General features: G+C 40.4%; 1 protein-coding gene across 1 annotated transcript; it reads left to right on the top strand.

The window, feature by feature from the left end:
• The first annotated feature begins 5,372 nt into the window (after positions 1–5,372).
• On the top strand, positions 5,373–7,990 carry LOC127648164 (zona pellucida sperm-binding protein 4-like). The gene is made up of 9 exons (XM_052132751.1): positions 5,373–5,384; positions 5,601–6,387; positions 6,467–6,654; positions 6,719–6,816; positions 6,887–7,044; positions 7,113–7,305; positions 7,532–7,679; positions 7,763–7,838; positions 7,914–7,990. The coding sequence occupies exons 1-9, from the start codon at positions 5,373–5,375 to the stop codon at positions 7,988–7,990; spliced, it is 1,737 nt and encodes a 578-aa protein (XP_051988711.1).
• The last annotated feature ends 8,346 nt before the right edge of the window (positions 7,991–16,336 follow it).

Genomic DNA, 16,336 nt, shown 5'->3' with positions numbered 1-16,336 from the left:
AATAAAACCTGAAACAATGATGCATGTTAGTCTGTTGTGAATCAATGTACAACTGAAATGAGAAGTCCTTTTGGCAGTTACTCCACTACTGGTTTTAAAACTTGACACTCTGTCACTGATCACCAACCTATGTCTTGTAGGTGTTGCTAGACCCTAAATTGTCTCTTGGCTTAAAATAAAACTTGACTTGTCATGCAACTCTTTGCTTTTGTACCCCTTAAACACTGAATTCTCATAGCTGCTGCACTGTAGTTTCAAGCCCAGGACTAATGTGTTGTCAGAAGTTGTTTTTCTTATCCAAAAATATATTCTTGACACTTTAGCATTACTAAAACGCATATAATTATAGGTTGTCTCCCCCATGAAGCACAATAAACATTAAAAACTAACAATTGCCATTTGGGTACATGTCCTTCCCTTTACCCTATTTCACTATGCATAATTAAAAAAAAAAAATTGTATTGAGCTGTCTGGTTCAATTTGGCAACAAGTTGCTGGTTTTATGACGTGCATTTTGTCACGTGGATTAAGAAATCCATATACCTTGTCAAACATTATATCAAACTATGTTTGAACTGCAAAGCTCATCAACCAAATTGATTTTAATTTCTTGTAATTTTGTCAAGATATAATGCCATCCACATTAAAGATGAATCTGCTAAAAATGTTGCAAAAGTAATGTAATGCTAATGATTTGAGCAAGTGTGTGTGGGCAGCTTGTTCTGTCCAGGTTGTGTTTGGGTGTGTTGTAGATTTAATAAAACCAATTTACAGAAATCCTATTGCATATTTTTGTTTTCCTTTTCCAGTGTTTCAAAACTGTGCCAGCAGTAAGAAATCAGTAGGGCAAAAATAAACCTACACTGGTGGCCAAATGTTTGAGATGTACAGATTTTGCTGTTTTGGAAAGAAAATGGTACTTTAATCAAAGTGGCATTAAACTGATCACAAAGTGTAGTCTGAACATTACTGCTGTAAAAAAACGGCACCATCACTCTTTGGGGGGGTCATTTTTGATAAAATCTTGACATGCCCCATTTCCAGCAGCCATCACTCCAACACCTTATCCTTGAGTAATCATGGTAAGTTGATAATTTGTAACTAGAAAATCACTTGCCATTATATCAAACACTGCTGAAAGCTATTTGATTTGTTAGAAACTTAACATTGTTATTGTGTTTTTTTGAGTTGCCAATGTATGCAATACAGTGGCATGTCTTAAGGTCAATATTAGGTCAAAAATGGCAACAAATAAACCGCTTACTCTAGAAACTCATCAGTCAATCATCGTTTTAGGAATGAAGGATATACAATGCTTAAAATTGCCAAAAAACTGAAGATTTCCTACATCGGTGTAACTACAGTCTTCAAAGACAAAGGACAACTGGCTCTAACAATGACCGAAAGAGATGTGGAAGGCCAGATGTACAACTAAACTAGAGGATAAGAACATCAGAGTCTCTAGTTTGAGAAATAGAGGCCTCACATGTCCTCCGCTGACAGCTTCATTGAATTCTACCTGCTCAAAACCAGTTTCATGTACAGCAGTAAAGAGAAGACTCAGGAGGTCTTATGGGAAGAATTGCAAAGAAAAAGCCACTTTTGAAACTAAAAGAAAAGGTTAGAGTGGGCAAAGAAACTGACATTGGTTAGTTTAACAGATAATTGGAAGAGTGTTATGGATCTTTACCCCATTGATCTTTTGTGGGATCAGCTAGACTGTAAGATGATTGAGAAGTGCCCAACAAGACAGACAAATCTATGGCAAGTGCTACAGGAAGTGTGGGGTGAAATGTCCCCTGAGAATCTTGACAAACTGACAGCTAGAATGCCAAAGATCTGCAAAGCTGTCATTGCTGCATGTAGAGGATTTGTTTTGATGAGAACTCTGAAGATTTTTTCAAATTGTATTAGATGTAGTTTCAATTTATGAATGTCCTGACTATACCTTGTGATCAGTTGAATGCCACTTTGGTGAATAAAAGTACCAATTTTTTTCCATAAGAGCAAAATCTGTACATTATTCCAAACTTTTGGCTGCCAGTGTATGTATCAATTTAAATAAAATAGAAAAAGCAATACTCACAGAGCCCAAGGTGAAGTGGATTGAGCTCTAGTTTTAATCAATCTGCTCTAGTTTTGTCAAACAAGCGCCATTTAAGCACAAATAGCTACTTTCTTAGTATATGTATCACTTATTGTTGAAAAGAGTTGTCCGACTCACAGTCTACAGCTGCTGGGAACCATTTCAGGCACCTTTTTACGATGGACAACAAATGACAACAGCAAACAAACATATTTCTCAGTGTTAGTGGTTGTGTTCACATTATAAAAATACTTGTAATTTTCAATTGTATACATAAAGATATTTATATATTTACATTTACACGGCTGTTCGTGCCCAATTTTAATCTATTTTATGATCTGAGAAAGACATGCAATGGTGAGGAAAGGCAAATGTCAAGAAAAAACATTTAATCTTTGAAATCAATGTTTTTTGTTTTTTTGAAAAGGCTTCATTAGGAATTTTAGGTTTAGTTCATGGTTAGGTTTATGATAATGACCTGCAAAGGCAAAAAGCATTAATAACTGCACATTTTGTCAATATGGAGTTATTACTGAAATCGGTTCTATCTGTCGTGTAAGTGACGGTATTGGCTGAACTCAGATTCAGGGGAAACCATAGGCATAGCTAGACACTATTTAGGGGCTCTTCACATGGGAGTAGCAATCATTTTAAAAGTGAGGAGGAATGTTTAGCACAAGACGATTTTTTATTTTTTTTAAATAAAGTTCAAAACTTTATGCTGCTTAAACAACCAATATTTTGTCAAATTAAATAAAGAGCACATCATTTTTTTATCACAAAGTTTAAGATTTCATATAACTACAATGTAAAGAGGTAATTTCTACATTGAGGAACTAATTATATTTAACTTTTAAAAAGCAGTTAATTAAGATCTGTCCTGTGTCAGATGGGTTTGGCTCCATTATCCTATGATTCAGAGAAAACGAAGTGAGAAAATTTGATAATGAAACTTTAGCTGGAAAATCCAAAATCCTTTAAGCCATTTTTCTCAGTTTCAGTGTTGGCATAGTTACTGTATTTAGCCTTTGTGGGGCATAACTTTAGATTTGATATGCCACCTCAAACCAAGCGCTAGTACATAAATTATGTGGTAAATTTGTATTTACCAACCTACTTGTCAGTCAAACTCTGACAGCAAAGAATCAGTACTAATATATTATATATAGAGAGGAGACTTGGAAGCAATGGAAAAAATAAATGTGAACATTTTTCATTGTACCTGTCATTATTGCCATGAGCGACTCACACAATATTCAAAAGTGGGCAAATGAACTGGTTTGCACTGGTACAGTTGTCACCCACAATGATCCAGTGTTGTATGAAAAGCTGAAATAAATTGTATAAGTTTAATGACTCACACATACTGCAGTGAAAGTGTGATTTACAAAAATGGTCATTTTACGAATCAGTGAATAAATTTTTTGGTGAACAGAATCAAAAGACTGGAGTCACGAGATAATGCAGAGATAGAAAAACACCATCTGGAGTTAATTAACTTCACTACATTTATGCATTTGGCAGACACTTTTATCCAAAGCGACTTACAGTGCACTTATTACAGGGACAATTCCCCAAGAGCAACCTGGAGTTAAGTGCCTTGCTCATGGACACAATGGTGGTGGCTGTGGGGCTTGAACCAATGTCCACTACACCACCACCACTCTTTACAACACCAAATTTTACAACACTACACAGCCCTTGTACGACTCTCAATGAGAAATTACGAACTTCCGGTCTATTGTGCCGTTTGTCAAATGAAGTGAAAAGAAGGATGAAATCTATCTGCTAAAATGTTACTTTTCAAGACTAAATCAAATTGTACGAAGTAGGGGCCTGGGTAGATTGAGCGAGTAAAGACACTGACTACCACCCCTGGAAGCTTGCGAGTTTGCATCCCAGTGTGTGCTGAGAATCTCCAGCAAGATCTCGAAAAGCAACCAAACTGGCCTGGATGCTAGGGAGGGCAGAGTCACATGGGGTAACCTCTTCGTGGTCACTATAATGGGGTTAGCTCTCAGTGGGGCAGGTGGCAAGTTGTGCATGGATGGCGTGAAGCTTCCAGATGCGCTATGTCTCAGCGGTAACGTGCTCAACGAGCCATGTGATAAGATGCGCAGGTTGATGGTCTCAGATGAGGAGAAATCAAAAGGAGAAAAAAAAAATTGTACAAAGAAAAAACTACTATTTTTTGGGGAATTATTATTACGCAAAAGTACTAGTATTCAGTTTAAATTGCACTTGATCCAAATTCCCCCAAATAATACTGAAGTATGGTAGGTAATTACAATTACTCTATTACTTTACACCCCTGCACTCCACAATATCTCTGGCAACAAGGTGGAATTTGTTGCAATCAAGATCTTTGTCTTGTCAGGATTGGCCACAGGGGACTTGTGTATCTGCTACCTCCAAACAGTCCCCACTGGGTCAGTGGAAAGCTTGTGACTCTAACCACTGATGAATTTGTTAAAACACTGCAATTCAAGGGGCCATACATACATTGTAATTTACCAGTGACTTACAAATGAATTTAAATTAAATTATATACTACAAATTTAGATAAAAGCCAACAAGGAAGGGTCTGATATTCCTGATGTTGTACAGCACAAACCTAAGTGACCAGGCAATTGAGGAGACATGTACAGTGAAGTTTAGCTGGTCATCAAACACCACTCCCAGGATCCTGGCTGTCCTTGTTGGCATTAGTATTGTTGTACCAAGATGAATAGTAAGGTTGTGTTCAACAGATGGGTTGGCTGGGATAAAAAAAGGAGATCATAAAATAAAAAAACATTTAATAGAACAAATGTAGATAAACTTAAATTGCTAATGTAGATAAGCCCCAGGTGACCCAAGTTGAACAAAGCAGTGATTGTGTAAAAGTAATAAATCAATCTGCACAACATTCAAATCATTTTGATAATTAGGGTCTATATTTAGGAAATTGAATTTAATGTTAGCAAGGCAAATAACAAGCATTTACAACATTGTTCAAAAAGTTACGAAGCTACAATGACCGGTGATTTTATAAGACCACATTTCACTATTTCACAGACATCAACACTTTTGCAGCATGTGCTTAAGCATGCAAAAGGAAAATGTTAAAGGCAGTTTGGGGAACATATACAAAAAGGAAAAAACTTTGTAAGCTAAAGAGCATTGTTTTAGTTGAATTAGGCCCAGAGCTTGATTTATTTTTTTCTTATTGTGTCTTTTCATTGTGACAAATCCAAGAACTTTTCAAAAATCACCAATGAAAGAAAGTTAACTCTTGAGTGCCAATATGAATCACCTTGTAAGCTCCCTTTTGTGCAAGTCTGGAGAACCATGATTGTTAATGAATGGAGAGGGGCCATAGTTAATAAGCTAAGATCTATCCCATATAAAAAAGGTAAATAGGATCCTCTTAAATGGTGTGATCATTTGTGGAGCAATGATAAACAATATGGGTAAATGTTACCTTCTGGCAGTATGTTTGTGGTTTTGTGTATTCTGTCATGCTGTTCCACAGTGGAGTAATCTGCCCCAGGTGCCTCAGGCTTCAGTCTTCCAACAAAATCAACAAGGGGGAATCCTAGCCAAGAATCCTCAAGCTCTTGTGTTCCAGCCAAGTGATCAGCAGTTTTTGACACCACAGTATAGACAACAAGGATCGACTCCAGCCAAGAAACAAGCTCTTGTGTTCCAGCCAAGTGATCAGCAGTTTTTGCCACCACAGTCTGTCCAACAGCAAAAACGACAACAAGGATCGACTCCAACCCAGAAACGAGCTCTTGTGTTCCAGCCAAGTGATCAGCAGTTTTTGCCACCACAGTCTGTCCAACAGCAAAAACGACAACAAGGATCTACTCCAGCCCAGAAACAAGCTCTTGTGTTCCAGCCAAGTGATCAGCAGTTTTTGCCACCACAGTCTGTCCAACAGCAAAAACGACAACAAGGATCTACTCCAGCCCAGAAACAAGCTCTTGTGTTCCAGCCAAGTGATCAGCAGTTTTTGCCATCACAGTCTGTCCAACAGCAAAAACGACAACAAGGATCTACTCCAGCCCAGAAACAAGCTCTTGTGTTCCAGCCAAGTGATCAGAAGTTTTTACCTCATCAGGCTTTGCAACAGCAAACTCCCCAGTTTTCTCAGGCTTTTCCACCCAAGCAGCCAGTGGTGCAGGCAGAGCCTCTTGACAAGTGTATTGTAGCTGATTATGAGCAGATCCAATGTGGACAACCTGGTGTCAGTGCTGCAGAGTGTGAAGCTATAAACTGCTGCTTTAATGGACAGCAGTGTTACTATGGGAAAGCAGGTAAGGGTATTGAACCAGTCAAGCTGGTCATGTTTGTGAGAACTTTCTTTGAGGTAACTTGCTCCGTACCTTGTTACAGTGACCGTCCAATGTATTAGAGATGGACAGTTTGTGGTTGTTGTGGCTAGAGATGTTACGCTGCCTCAACTAAGTCTGGATACGGTCCGTCTGTTGGGTGGAAATGACCCACCTTGTGCTCCAGTTGGCTCCACACCTTCCTTTGCCATTTACCAGTTCCCTGTCACAGCTTGTGGCACAAGCATGATGGTGGGTATTGGTGACCTTGTCCTTTAATTAGAAAGGAGTGGCTTTTTAGCATGTTTTATTGCAGGAGGACAATGGATTTGTGGTGTATGAGAACAGAATGACTTCATCCTATGAAGTGGGGATTGGACCACTTGGCTCCATCACAAGGGACAGTCATTTTGAGTAAGTGATCTACGCTTTAGCTTGATTCAAACCTTTGATGCCTGCTACAAGCTGACTGTTTGTTGTCTAGGTTTCTCTTCCAGTGTAGGTATTCTGGCACTGCTGTTCAGGCTCTTGTTGTGGAGGTCAATACTGTTCCACCACCTCCACCTGTAGCTGCTCCTGGACCCCTCAGAGTGGAGCTTAGACTGGGGAATGGACAATGTGTCACTAAAGGATGTGCTCAAGGTAATGTATTGGTCTTCTAGATGGCTTTCTCAAAGTGCCAGTGGGGTTAATTAAATGTCCTTCTGCAGAGGATGCAGCATACACTTCCTACTACAGTGACTCCGATTACCCAGTCACAAAAGTCCTGCGAGAACCGGTGTATGTTGAGGTGCACATTTTGGAGAGGACCGACCCCAATATTGTCCTGACCCTGGGACGTTGCTGGGCAACCTCAACCCCTGATCCCCTCAGCCTACCTCAGTGGGACCTTTTAGTTAATGGGTGAGTATCTCCGCTTTACATTTTAGACATTCATTTAGCGGATGTCTTTTATCTGAAACTATTTCCAAATGAGGGAAAATAATGACAAGAGATTTGGCATATGGAGGCAATAACATGAGGTGCTGCAATAAGTTTCAGATGTAGGGAGGATGCAGTTGTGGGGGGTTCTTCCCCAGTATTTTAGTCTGTCTATTTTGAGCCAGCCCTGACTGTCCATGCCTTCTAGATGCCCTTACCAAGATGACCGTTACCTTACCACTCTGGTTCTTGTGGATGGTTCCTCTGGTCTCCAGTTCCCAACCCACTACAAGCGCTTCATTGTGAAGATGTTCACATTTGTGGATCCAGCATCACTAGCACCTCTGCAGGAAACCGTACGATCACTAAACTTTCTAACATGTCATAACCATTAATGTTGCATGGTGTAATGAATGCTATGGCTAATCCTCTTGCTCAGGTGTTCATCCACTGTAGTACAGCAGTATGCAATCCCTCTTTCACTGGCTCCTGTGAGCAAAGCTGCAACAGGCGACGTGAGTACTTCACAATTTTATGGCTTTAGAATTCTGAACCCTAACCCAGCCCCTCACTTCCACTTTATCTTTCAGGAAGGGATGTTCATCTCAAGACCACTTCTAGTGGGGAAACCGTTTCTAGTGGAGAAGTTATTCTGGTTTCTTTTTAAAATAAAACCTGAAACAATGATGCATGTTAGTCTGTTGTGAATCAATGTACAACTGAAATGAGAAGTCCTTTTGGCAGTTACTCCAGTTTTAAAACTTGACACTCTGTCACTGATCACCAACCTATGTCTTGTAGGTGTTGCTAGACCCTAAATTGTCTCTTGGCTTAAAATAAAACTTGACTTGTCATGCAACTCTTTGATTTTGTACCCCTTAAACACTGAATTCTCATAGCTGCTGCACTGTAGTTTCAAGCCCAGGACTAATGTGTTGTCTGAAGTTGTGTTTTTCTTATCCAAAAATATCTTCTTGACACTTCAGCATTACTAAAAAGCATATAATTATAGGTTGTCTCCCCCATGAAGCACAATAAACATTAAAAACTAACAATTGCCATTTGGGTACATGTCCTTCCCTTTACCCTATTTCGCTAAGCATAATTAAAAAAAAAAATTGTATTGAGCTGTCTGGTTCAATTTGGCAACAAGTTGCTGGTTTTATGACATGCATTGTGTCATGTTCATGATCCTTGCATGTGGAATAAGAAATCCATATACCTTTTGCTTGTCAAACACCATATCAAACTATGTTTGAACTGCAAAGCTCCTCGGAATCAAATCTAACTCATCAAGATATTATGCCACCCACATTAAAGATTAATATGGTAAAAATGTTGCTAAATCAAATGTAATTATAATGATTTGGACATGTGTAGGCAGGTTGTTTGGGTGTGTTGGCTATATATAGAAAGTCATTTTTTTTTCATTTATCAAATCTTGACATGCCCCATTTCCAGCAGCCATCACTCCAACACCTTATCCATGAGTAATCATGGGAAGTTGATAAATAGTAACTAGAAAATCACTTGCCATTTTATCAAACACTGCTGAAAGCCATTTGATTTGTTAGAAGCTTAACATCATTATTGTGTTTGTTTTGAGTTGCCACAGTATGCAATACAGTGGCATGTCTTGAGGTCAATATTGGGTCAAAAATGGCAACCAATAAACCACTTGCTCTAGAAACTGTCAATCATCGTTTTGAGGAATTAAGGATATACAATGCTTGAAATTGCCAAAAGGTATACATTACAGTCTTCAAAGACAACTGGCTCTAACAAGGACAGAAAGAGATGTGGAATGTCCTATGTACAACTAAACAAGAGGATAAGTACAGAGTCTCTAGTTGAGAAATAGATGCCTCACATGTCCTCCGCTGACAGCTTCAATAAATTCTACCCACTAAACAGCAGTTTCATGTACATTATTTAAGACACAGGGGTGCAGGTCTTCTGGGAAGAATTGCAAAGAAAAAGCCACTTGAATCAAAAAATAAAAGGTTAGAGTGGGCCAAGAAACTGACATTGGACAACAGATAATTGGAAGAGTGTTATGGATCTTAACCCCATTGAACTTGTGTGGGATCAGCTAGACCGTAAGGTGATTGAGAAGTGCTAAAGAAAGTGTGGGGTAAAATGTCACCTGAGTATCTGGACAAACTGACAGCTAGAATGCAAAGGATCTGCCAAGCTGTCATTGCTGCATGTGGAGGATTTTTTTTTATGAGAACTCTGAAGTAGTTTGACGATTTTTAAGCCCAAATAACTACTTTCTTAGTATAATGTATCATTTATTGTTGAAAAGAGTTGTTCAACTCACAGTCTACAGCTGCTGGGAACCATTTCAGGCACCTTTTTACAATGGACAACAAATGACAGCAGCAAACAAACATATTTCTCAGTGTTAGTGGTTTTCACATTATGTGTCTGTCTCTTCAGGAGACAGAACCCCGAAGCTGCTGGACTGGATGCTGTCTCCCCATCCGGCTTGAAGCACTGCGCTGATCAGCTGTCTCCAGTGTTCACAGACATTTTCAACACCTCACTGGAGACATGTCACGTGCCAGCCTGCTTCAAGTCCTCAACTCTCATCCCTGTTCCCAAGAAGTCAAGGACCTCAGGACTTAACGACTTCAGACCCGTCGCCCTGACTTCTGTGGTTATGAAGTCCTTTGAGCGTCTTGTGCTTTCACACCTCAAAGACATCACCGACCCCCTCCTGGACCCCCTGCAGTTTGCATACAGAGCCAACAGGTCTGTAGACAAATGCAGTCAACTTGGCCCTCCACTACATCCTCCAGCACCTGGACTCCGCAGGAACCTACTCCAGGATCCTGTTTGTGGATTTTAGCTCTGCATTTAACACCATCATCCCAGCTCTGCTCCAGGAGAAGCTGTCCCAGCTAAGTGTGCCTGACTGCACCTGCAGGTGGATCACTGACGTCCTGTCTGACAGGAAGCAGCATGTGAAGCTGGGGAAACACGTCTCCAACTCACAGACCATTAGCACTGGTTCCCCCCAGGGCTGCATTCTTTCTCCTCTGCTCTTCTCCTTGTACACTAACAGCTGCACCTCCAGTCAAAAGTCCGTCAAGCTTCTGAAGTTCGCGGAAGACACCTCCCTCATCGGACTCATCTCTGATGGTGACGAGTCCGCCTAAAGGTGGGAGGTTGACCACCTGGTGCAATCAAAAGAACCTTGAGCTCCACGCTCTAAAGACAGCGGAGATGGTTGTGGACTTCAGGAAGAACTCAGCCTCACATCCACCTGCCCCCATCACCCTCTGTGACTCCACATCCTGGGAACTATCATCTCCCAGGAACTCAAGTTGGAGCTGAACATCAGCTCCCTCATCAAGAAAGCACAACAGAGAATGTACTTCCTGCGTCAGCTGAAGAAATTCAACCTGCCAACGACAATGATGGTGCACTTCTACACAGTCATCATCGAGTCCATCCTCACATCCTCCATCACTATCTGGTACGCTGCTACTACTGCCAAGGACAAGGGCAGACTGCAGCGTGTCATCCGGTCTGCAGAGAAGGTGATTGGCTGCAATCTGCCGCCGCTCCAGGACCTGTACGCCTCTAGGACCCTGAAGCGTGCTGGAAAGATTGTGGCTGATCTCTCCCACCCCAGCCACAATCTCTTTGAGACACTCCCTCTGGCAGAAGCCTGAGGTCCATCAGGACAAAAACCTCACGCCACAAGAACAGTTTCTTCCCATCCGCCACTTGCCTTATCAACAAGGACCGGTACCCACCCTGACACTCTCCACACTCCACCTCTGGCTCTACATGCCACTTTACTTACTCTGCTGCTCTTTTATTTTGTATTCTTACTTTTAATATATACATATTTATATATGTGTGGACATATTTATATTTAAATTGCTTATATTTTAATACTTGTTTTTAATATTTAGATAATGTGTGACACGTGCCTACAACACCAAAACAAATTCCTTGTATGCGTAAAAAACATACTTGGCAATAAAACTTTTTCTGATTCTGATTATAAAAATACTTATAATGTATTTCTTCAATGGCATATATAAAGATATTAATATCTACAATTACACAGCCGTTTGTGCCCAATTTTAATCTATTTTATGATCTGAGAAAGACATGCAATGGTGAGGAAAGCCAAATGTCAAGAAAAGAAATGTAATCTTTGAAATCAATGTTTTTTTGTGTTTTTTTTAAAAGGCTTCATTAGGAATTTTAGGTTTAGTTCATGGTTAAGTTTATGATAATGACATGCAAAGGCAAAAAGCAGGTTTAACAATTTATTTGAGCTTTTCATACAACACTGGATCATTGTGGGTGACAACTGTACCAGTGCAAACCAGTTCATTTGCCCACTTTTGACTATTGTGTGAGTCGCTCAAGGCAATAATGACAGGTACAATTAAACATTTTTACATTAATTTTTTCCAATGCTTCCAAGTCTCCACTGTATGATATATATATATATATATATAATATATTAGTACTGATTCTTTGCTGTCAGAGTTTGACTGACAAGTAGGTTGGTAAAGACAAATTTGACATATAATTTATGTATTAGCGCTTGGTTTGAGGTGGCATATCAAATCTAAATTTATGCCCCTCAAAGGCAAAATACAGTAACTACGCCAACCCTGAAACTGAGAAAAATGGCTTAAAGGATTTTGGATTTTCCAGCTAAAGTTTCATTAGCAATTTTCTCATTTCGTTTTCTCTGAATCATAGGATAATGGAGCCAAACCCATCTGACACAGGACAGATCTTACTTAACTGCTTTTTTTAAAAGTTAGTCAAGCAATGGTCATTGAACGAATCAGTGAATATATTTGGTGAACAGAATCAAAAGAGTGGAGTCACGAGATAATGCAGAGATAGAAAAAAAACATCTGGAGTTAATTAACTTCACTACATTTATTTTACAACACTACACAGCCCTTGTACGACTCTCAATGAGAAATTACGAACTTCCGGTCTATTGTGCCGTTTGTCAAATGAAGTGAAAAGAAGGATGAAATCTATCTGCTAAAATGTTACTTTTCAAGACTAAATCAAATTGTATGAAGTAGGGACCTTGGTAGATTGAGCGAGTAAAGACACTGACTACCACCCCTGGAAGCTTGCGAGTTCAGCATCCCAGTGTGTGCTGAGTATCTCATTACATTTACATTTACATTTATTCATTTGGCAGACGCTTTTATCCAAAGCGTCTTACAAAAGAGGAAGAACATCAGCGAATCATCTTAGGGAGACAGCGGTACAAAAAGTGCCATATTACAAAGTTTCACTATCATCAGAATAGTATACAAAACAGATTTAAGTGCAACAAGAAATGTAAATGTTTTTTTTTTTTTTTTTTTTTAGTGACCGGTTAAGTGCTTTTGCAAAAGATGTGTTTTTAGCCGTTTTTTGAAGATAGAGAGTGAGTTAGCTTCCCGGATTGAGTTGGGAAGGTCATTCCACCACCGTGGTATGATGAAACTGAAAGTCCGGGAAAGTGTTTTGGTGCCTCTTTGTTTTGGTACGACAAGGCGACGTTCCTTAGCCGACCGCGAGGCTTCTGGTGGGAACGTAGCTCTGCATAAATGTTTTTAGGTATGCTGGAGCAGACCCAGTGACTGTTTTATATGCCAGCATCAGGGCCTTGAATTTAATACGTGCATGAACCGGCAGCCAGTGGGGAGAGACAAAGAGTGGTGTAACATGTGCTCTCTTAGGTTCATTAAAGACCAGACGTGCTGCTGCATTCTGGATCATTTGCAGGGGTCTAATAGCACATGCAGGAAGGCCTGCAATGAGAGCGTTACAGTAGTCCAGTCTAGTTATGACAAGGGACTGAACGAGCAGTTGTGTGGCATGTACAGAGAGGAAGGGTCTTATCTTCCTGATATTGTAGTGTGTAAATCTACATGATCTTGCAGTTTTTGAAATGTGGTCTGTGAAATTTAGCTCTTCATCAATGGTTACCCCTAGATTTCTGACCGTTTTGGAAGGCGAAACTGTAGTTGGACCCAGCTGCACGGTGATGTTGTGTTCAACAGCCGGGTTGGCTGGAAAGACAAGGAGTTCGGTCTTGGCAGGGTTGAGTTGAAGGTGGTGTTCCTTCATCCAGGCTGAGATGTCTGCCAGACAGGCAGCGATTCGAGCGGTCACTGTGGTGTTGTTGGGCTGGAAAGACAAGTAGAGTTGCATGTCATCAGCGTAGCAGTGGTAAGAGAAACCATGTGACTGAATGATGGGTCCCAGTGATGTTGTGTATATGGAGAAGAGAAGTGGCCCAAGCACTGATCCCTGAGGTACCCCAGTAAGTAACTGGTGTGGCTTGGATACTTCCCTCTCCATGCTACCTCAAAGGACCTTTCTGAGAGATAAGAGTTGAACCAGTCAAGCACAGTTCCAGTGATACCCAGTTTAGAGAGGGTGGAGAGTAGGATCTGATGGTTGACTGTGTCAAAGGCAGCAGAAAGGTCCAGCAGAATCAGAACGGATGATCTGGATTCAGCTTTCGCCTGTCTCAGCGACTCGATGACAGACAGCAGGGCAGTCTCAGTGGAGTGTCCACTTTTGAAGCCCGACTGATTGTCATCCAGCAGCTTGTTCTGTAAGAGATAGGCGGAGATCTGATTGAAAACTGCCCTTACAAGTGTTTTTGCCATGAATGGGATGAGAGAGACTGGTCTGTAGTGTTCTATCTGTGTGAGGTTAAGTGCAGGTTTTTTCAGCAGTGGGGTTACTCGAGCCTGCTTAAATGTAGTGGGAAAAGTGCCTGCAAGAAGGGATGTGTTAATAATGTGTGTAAGTGCCGGTAGGATGGACGGAGAGATGGCCTGGAGAAGGTGTGATGGAATGGGGTCAAGGGAACAGGTTGTGGGGTGGTTGGAGAGGAGGAGTTTAGAGACCTCAGTGTCAGTTAAAGGAGAGAACATAGGGAAAGAAGGGTTGCATACAGGAGCCAGGTGTTTGACAGGGTGTGGTGCTGTGAATGTATTGCTGATGGCTGTAACCTTATCAGTAAAAAATGTGGCGAATATATCTGCTGTCAGTGATGTGTCAGGTGGTGGAGGGGAGGGCAGACAAGTGTGTTAAATGTTCTAAACAAGCTACGAGTGTCTGTGATGCTGTTGATCTTGGTCTGGTAATATGAAGTTTTTGCAGTTTTAACGTTATTTGAAAAAGTTGCAAGCAGAAGCTGATATTAGATATCTAGATCAGCTGGATCTTTAGATTTCCGCCATCTCCTCTCAGCTGCCCTGAGATCAGTCCGATGTTCACGAAGGACGTCAGACAGCCAGGGGCTGGGTGGTGTAGTCCGTGCTGGTCTAAAGGAGAGAGGACAGATGTTGTCTAGACAGGTTGTTAAAGTAGAGCTAAGTGTGTCTGTTGCAGTGTTTACATCAATCTCCAGCAAGATCTCGAAAAGCAACCAAACTGGCCTGGATGCTAGGGAGGGCAGAGTCACATGGGGTAACCTCTTCGTGGTCACTATAATGGGGTTAGCTCTCAGTGGGGCAGGTGGCAAGTTGTGCATGGATGGCGTGAAGCTTCCAGATGCGCTATGTCTCAGCGGTAGCGGCTCAACGAGCCATGTGATAAGATGCGCAGGTTGATGGTCTCAGATGAGGAGGCAACTGAGATTCGGACTGAGGCGAGTCACTGCAACACCACAATGACTTAAGAGTGCATTGGGAATTGGGCATTCCAAATTGGGGAGAAAAGGAGAAAAAAAAATTGTACAAAGAAAAAACTACTATTTTTTGGGGAATTATTATTACGCAAAAGTACTAGTATTCAGTTTAAATTGCACTTGATCCAAATTCCCCAAAATAATACTGAAGTATGGTAGGTAATTACAATTACTCTATTACTTTACACCCCTGTACTCCACAATATCTCTGACAACAAGGTGGAATTTGTTGGAATCTTTGTCTTGTCAGGATTGGCCACAGGGGACTTGTGTTTCTGCTACCTCCAAACAGTCCCCACTGGGTCAGTGGAAAGCTTGTGACACTAACCACTGATGAATTTGTTAAAACACTGCAAATCAAGGGGCCATACATACATTGTAATTTACCAGTGACTTATAAATGAATTTAAATTAAATTATATACTACAAATTTAGATAAAAGCCAACAAGGAAGGGTCTGATATTCCTGATGTTGTACAGCACAAACCTAAGTGACCAGGCAATTGAGGAGACATGTACAGTGAAGTTTAGCTGGTCATCAAACACCACTCCCAGGATCCTGGCTGTCCTTGTTGGCATTAGTATTGTTGTACCAAGATGAATAGTAAGGTTGTGTTCAACAGATGGGTTGGCTGGGATAAAAAAGGAGATCATAAAATAAAAAACATTTACTAGAACAAATGTAGATAAACTTAAATTGCTAATGTAGATAAGCCCCAGGTGACCCAAGTTGAACAAAGCAGTGATTGTGTAAAAGTAATAAATCAATCTGCACAACATTCAAATCATTTTGATAATTAGGGTCTATATTTAGGAAATTGAATTTAATGTTAGCAAGGCAAATAACAAGCATTTACAACATTGTTCAAAAAGTTACTGAAGCTACAATGACCGGTGATTTTATAAGACCACATTTCACTATTTCACAGACATCAAAACTTTTGCAGCATGTGCTTAAGCATGCAAAAGGAAAATGTTAAAGGCAGTTTGGGGAACATATACAAAAAGGAAAAAACTTTGTAAGCTAAAGAGCATTGTTTTAGTTGAATTAGGCCCAGAGCTTGATTTATTTTTTTCTTATTGTGTCTTTTCATTGTGACAAATCCAAGAACTTTTCAAAAATCACCAATGAAAGAAAGCTAACTCTTGAGTGCCAATATGAATCACCTTGTAAGCTCCCTTTTGTGCAAGTCTGGAGAACCATGATTGTTAATGAATGGAGAGGGGCCGTACTTAATAAGCTAAGATCTATCCCATATAAAAAGGGTAAATAGGATCCTCTTAAATGGTGTGATCATTTGTGGAGCAATGATAAACAAT

The sequence above is a fragment of the Xyrauchen texanus genome, chromosome 8 (genome assembly GCF_025860055.1).
Source record: "Xyrauchen texanus isolate HMW12.3.18 chromosome 8, RBS_HiC_50CHRs, whole genome shotgun sequence".
In the NCBI taxonomy this organism is placed as follows: Eukaryota; Metazoa; Chordata; class Actinopteri; order Cypriniformes; family Catostomidae; genus Xyrauchen; species Xyrauchen texanus.
The sequence above is the reverse complement of the archived record's forward strand: the minus strand, read 5'-3'. Positions and strand labels throughout refer to the sequence as shown.